The sequence below is a fragment of the Sturnira hondurensis genome, unplaced genomic scaffold (genome assembly GCF_014824575.4).
Source record: "Sturnira hondurensis isolate 20B ecotype Veracruz unplaced genomic scaffold, ASM1482457v3 Scaffold0020579, whole genome shotgun sequence".
NCBI classification, from domain to species: Eukaryota; Metazoa; Chordata; class Mammalia; order Chiroptera; family Phyllostomidae; genus Sturnira; species Sturnira hondurensis.
The window spans coordinates 2,475,315-2,481,314 of record NW_028093210.1 but is presented as its reverse complement, the minus strand read 5'-3'; the positions used below and the strand labels follow the sequence as shown (position 1 = coordinate 2,481,314).

Genomic DNA, 6,000 nt, shown 5'->3' with positions numbered 1-6,000 from the left:
TCAAAACCACAATGAGGTACCACTTCATATCCACTATCATGGCTATCATAAAAAAGAGATAAGTGTTGACAAGAATGTGGAGAAATTAGAACAATTGCACACTGCTGGTGGGGATGTAAAATGAAGCAGACCCTATGGAAAACAGTCTGTCAGCTGCTCAAATGGTTAAACACTGAGTTACCACACAACCCTCCTAAGTATATACCCGAGAAAAATGAAAACACATGTTTGCAGAAAAACCTGTACACGAAAGTTTAGAGCAGCATTATTCTTTTTTGTTTTGTTTTACTAACTCCTTTTATAGCAGCACAATGGCCAAAAAGTGGATTACCAAAAGTTGGGGTTACTCACAACCCCAACGTACATCAACTGATGAATGGATAAACAAAAGATGGTCCATACAATATTAAAACGTTGTTCACCCATAAGAGCACATAGTAACGATAATTTCTGCAACATGGAGGGACCTCAAATACATTGTGCTGAATAAAAGAGGAGGGTGCTCAAGGGGCACAGGGCTGGGGAGTGACTGCTAATGGTGATGGGGTTTCTTTTTAGACTATTGAACATATTCTGAAATTAGGTTGTGGTGATGGTTGTGCAACTCCGTGAACATACATAAATATTAAACTATTGAAGTTCATGGTATATGAAAGATACCTTAAGAAAGCTATAATAAATAGCACTTTTGTTTTAGAAATGTGGGAGAAATTGCAACACTGTCTAGTGGATGATATTGGGGAGATATTGTTAATTTTGTTGGGAGTGACAGTGGTATCCTAGGGCAGGTTTTACAAGTCCTTGTCTGCTGTAGATGGAAAATGCTTTTCAGGGGTCTGCTAGGTCCAGACCCTCCTCCATCACCTGTGCATGAATGCTCCACCATTCCCTGTCTCACTGAAGGTAACAGAGGACCAATTACCTGAATAGGAGTCATCCCACCCCAGCATGGGTTAAGTACAGGGCAAACCTAGAAAAGATAGTAAAACTTTCAGGCTGCTCCATGGGCGAGGGCTGCACACAAGAGGAGAAAGACATGGGTAGCTGACTGCAAGCCAGTGTTTTGTGCTGAGACCCTCTGCCAGAACCATGCATGAGGGAGGGAGATGGGGAACCTAAATCTGAAGAACTGAGATTACAAATGTTGTTGGACACTTAGGAGACTTCCTCCAGGTTTTTAGACACTCATGGGCACTCATCACCTTGTCTGCCAAAGGAAACCTGGACTGGGTCAGGTGAGGCAGCATGACCTTTTGGGAATGAGTGCTAGTCGGTGTGTAGGTTTATGTGTGCCTCTAAGTTGTCAGAGAACACTGTGCAGAGCCGGTCACTTGTGAGAGGGGAGAGAGAGAGCAGGGAATGGGGAGTGGCAGGTACTAAGGGCAAAGACTTGGAAGGCAGGGACACAGGTGTGTGCACTTGACCCTGTGCTGCAAGGAGAATCATAATATTCCTGGGAGGAGGCTGGGTAATAACAGCACAAGCTACAGCCCTGAGGTGAATGGCAGTGACTTTAGAATATTGATGCTTTGAGAGCAATGCTATCTACCCATTTTTTGCTTGAGGGAGTGTGCACCCACATACCGTAAGTTTTGTCTCAACTGAAAGATCAGCTGGCTTGCCAGGGTGACTAAAGACTGTATACTAACTGGGTTTTAATTTCCTGTTTGACAGTTAAAGGATGGGATTAGATCTCTTAGGCCTCGTTCCAGGACTTTAACATTTTATATATTTTGTCATTTTTACAAACTTCATTTTGGCTTAAGTTACATACCATACAATGAACTCATTTTAATGATTTGTAGTAAATGTACTGAAACAATCCAGTTTTAGAACATTTTCATCATCCCATTTTGTTATTCTTAAAGCTACTGGCTTAAGTAAGAATGGAGAATAGCAAGGATCCCCTTTGACTCCCCTTAGCAGTCTACAGCCACTGCTTACTTCTTGTTGGAGCTTTGCCTGATTGCTCGGGCAGGGTGGCAGCAACTGTAGATCTTCTTTTCCTAAAACAAGGGGCTTTGGTATAAAGATATCCCTCAATGTGTGTGTGTGTGTGTTTATTTTGGTAAAAGCACTGTGTATATAATTATCTGGAAACCCTCTCCTCACATAAACACGTTCATACTCTCCCTTCACACATTCTTTGTTATGAATAGCTAGGAATTACAGAAAGAAGGGGATTTATATACCAATGAACTTACGCTTTGATATTCTTGTGGCTCACCCATCTTTATTAGGAAGCATATGCATGATAAAGATTGTCTGGTGTGACAGTAAATGTATAACTATATATAGGATATATCTTCAAGGATAAATAAAGCAGTGCGGGAAAGATTTAACATGGGGTGGGGGCACCTGCAGGATCATCCGGATTCTCCCTCAGTAGTTACACCCTGCTCTCCAGCAGAAAGCCCAGTTCCCTTTCAACCAATACTCAGACCTGCCATTTTTTCACCCTCAACTGTGCATAGTCACGTCCCCCACTTCCAGCTTCTTTTGGAAGTCCGTGAAATGTACACCATCATTCCTCAGGGACCTCTTGCTTTCCTTATAAGTCACACAGACTGTGATTTACCATAAGTGCAAGTAAGGTAAAGGAGAGACGCAAATACCTTCCTTTTGAACAGAAAGACCAAAGCTCTGCTTTCAGTCCCCATGGTGAAGTCTGTGATGCTGGTGAAGGTTTGAGCTCTGGCGGAAGCTTTTCCCACACTGGTTGCACTGGTATGGCTTCTCTCCAGTGTGGATCCGCTGGTGCAGTTTCAGAGTTGATTGCCGCCCAAAGCAGTTCCCACACTCTCCACATGTGTAGGGTCTCTCCCCTGTGTGGACTCGCTTGTGTCTTTTCAGCTCTGAATTCCATGTGAAGCTTTTCCCACAGTCATCACATTTGTAAGGTTTCTTCACTGAATGGGTTGGCTGGTGACTAAGACGTTGTAAACGATTGCTCAGGCTTCTTCTACTGCCTTTGCTTTTCTTTAGCTCTCTCAGTGGATGGTTTTTTAGGTTGCTGATGTATTCCAGGTCTCTGCAATGTCTCTGGAAGTGAATGAATGGCTTTTGAGCATTTGGGGGACTGACTTGCCTCCGTGACAACCGAGATTCATTCGTATTTGCCCCTCTTGGTTCGGGACTCTGCAGGCCATTCCCTTTGGACCTGTTTGGTGACACTGCACATGGTTTTGCTCCTTTAGCTCCCTCCTGTTGTGGGTTCTCCTTGTTCTCACTTTTCATTCTGGGGGCTTCTATAATTAGAAAGAAATATGTTTCATTTTCTGGGCTTCAAAGAAAGAACCTCAGCAAAAGAGTTATGAAATATACTGTAAGGTTTCTCATAGTGTAGTCCTCTATTGGCAACTTGCATTAGACCCATCTGGGGCACTTGCCAAACAAGTAGGCTGCTGAGTCAGAATCTCTGAGGGGATGGAGTGGGAACTGGAAATGTGCACAGTTAACAGTCTCCTGGTGTGATTCTGATTTATATTAAAGTTAGGAACCAAGTTCTTTAACCCTCTCACCCTTCCTAAATTTAGGAAAGGTTTAGGAAAGAAGAAATAGGGAAAAGAAAAACCATAAGGCCTGAGTATCAACTAAGGAATGAATAAAGAGTTGGAATTTCAATGTTGCAAATATATTCTCTCTTCATGGACACTCAATGACCACCACCATCTCTACAAATAATGGTAAATCCAGTGAATGTGGAGTTTTCTTTCCTTATAAAATTGCCAGCATTTGTGTTTGGAAACTGGAATATGGGTTAGATGTACATCCTATTCACAGAAACTACCTAACCTGGGACCACCGGGATTGAGAATCAGGTCAGAAATGAACTGACACGGCCTGTGGGCAAGTGGAAGATCTAGAACTGTGCTTCCCACAGGATTTCTGAGGTGGGCAGCATGTGTATGTGCATGTGCACAGGCTTGCACACACTATTCAATATGGCGGCCACTAGCCACATGTGACTATTGGATACTTGAAATGTGACTAGTGCTGACTGAGCAACTAGATTTTAGACTTTTAATTTAAATAAGAAGCCCACAGAATTATGGTCAATTGTTTTCCAACAAGGTTGTCAAGACAATGAAATGGAGACAGAACCACATTTTCAATGAATGGTGCTGGGACAACTGCATTTCCAAATGCAAAGAATGAAGTTGGACTCCTACTTCACAACATATATAAAAATTAACTCAAAATGGATCAAAGACTTAATGTAAGAACTAAACCAATCTCTCTTTGAACAAAACATAGGGGTAAATCTTTCGGACTTTGACTTAGGCGATGGTAATTTAGGTACGTGACCAATAACACAAACAAACAACAAAAAAATAAATTGAATTTCATTAAAATTAAAAATATTTGTACTTGAAAGAAACTATTAAGAAAATAAAAATACAACCCCCGGAATAAGAGAAAATACTTGCAAACTCTATATAAGGATCTAGTATCCAGAATATGTAAAGAACTCTTTCAACAATAAAAAGACTAACCCAGGACTTCTGGCCAAGATGGAGGCATAGGTAGACACACTGTGCCTCCTCACACAACCAAAATAAGGACAACAACAATTAAGAAACAAAATAACAACTGAATAGAACAGAGGACAACAACAATTAAGAAACAAAATAACAACTGAACAGAACTGACAGAAAATTGAACTGTATGGAAGTCTGACAAACAAGGAGTTAAAATAGACACATCCATCCACACTGGTAGGAGGGGTGGAATCAGGCGGCATCAGGTGGCTAGCTGGAGAGGGGTCACAGAGGTCATAGCACCAGACGCAGAAGGCGGCGCTGACAAACCCTGGGCGTGCAAGTCCACAGTGGGCAGTCCCTGGGTGTGCAGGCAGCGGCTGGCAGACCCCGGGCATGGGTGGCAACAGGCAGACCCAGCAAGGCGGCAACTGTGAAGTGAGGTACTGCATGCAAGGCGGCTAGCTGACCAGGTGGTCCCACATTCATGCACAGATAAACCAGTGAAACTGGGGAGTGAGACAGACTGAACAACACAGGGCCCCAGCACGGCGAAATAAAGCCTCAAAATACCAATTGAAAACACTTGTGGGGGTTGAGGCGCAGGGAAAGACTCCCACCCTCACAGAAAAATTTGTTGGAGAAACCCACAGGGTCTTAGAACGCACACAAGTCCACCCACATGGGAATCAGCACCAGAAAGCCTTGGTTTGCCTGGGGGAAGTGGCAGAAGGGACTGAGGTGCAACAGAGAGCAGAGCAAAGCGCCATTTTTTTTCCCTCTCAGACCCAGCCCCCACATACAGCATCACAACCCAGAGACTTGGGTTGCCCCACCCTGGGGAACACCTAAGGCTCCGTCCCTCATACATAACAGGTGCAAATATACCAAAACATTATGGCTCAAGAACAGCTCAAAGCCCTAGAGCCAATACTTCTAAGGGACAAAGAGATAGCCAACCTATCAGATGCACAGTTCAAAACACTGGTGATCAGGATGCTCACAGAACTGGTTGATTTTAGTGACAAACTACATGAACAAATGAAGGCTAAACTAAGTGAAATGAAGGGAAATGCACAGGGAACCAATAGTGATGGGAAGGAAACTGGGACTCAAATTGAGGGAGTTGACCAGAAGGAAGAAAGAAACATTCAACCAGAACAGAATGAAGAAACAAGAATTCAAAAAAATGAGGAGAGGCTTAGGAACCTCCAGGATATCTTTAAATGTTCCAACATCCGAATTATAGGGGTACCAGAAGGAGAAGAGGAAGAGCAACAAGTGGAAAACTTATTTGAACAAATAATAAAGGAGAACTTCCCCAACCTGGCAAAGGAAATAGACTTCCAGGAAGCCCAGGAAGCTCAGAGAATCCCAAAGAAGTTGAACCCAAAGAGGAACACACCAAGGCACATCATCATTACATTAGCCAAGATAAAAACCAAGGAGAGGATCCTAGAAGCAGCAAGAGATAAAGAGACAGTCACCTACAAAGGAGTTCCCATCAGACTGTCAGCTG

At 43.1% G+C, this 6,000-nt stretch overlaps 1 protein-coding gene across 1 annotated transcript in view; it reads right to left on the bottom strand.

Moving 5' to 3' along the window:
- Nucleotides 1-2,213: 2,213 nt before the first annotated feature.
- Nucleotides 2,214-6,000, bottom strand: part of ZNF174 (zinc finger protein 174) — a 47,744-nt gene continuing 43,957 nt past the window's right edge. Inside the window, 1 exon segment of the mRNA XM_037029931.1 lies at nucleotides 2,214-3,248. Coding sequence (XP_036885826.1) covers nucleotides 2,650-3,248 — 599 coding nt within the window. The 3' untranslated portion in view covers nucleotides 2,214-2,649.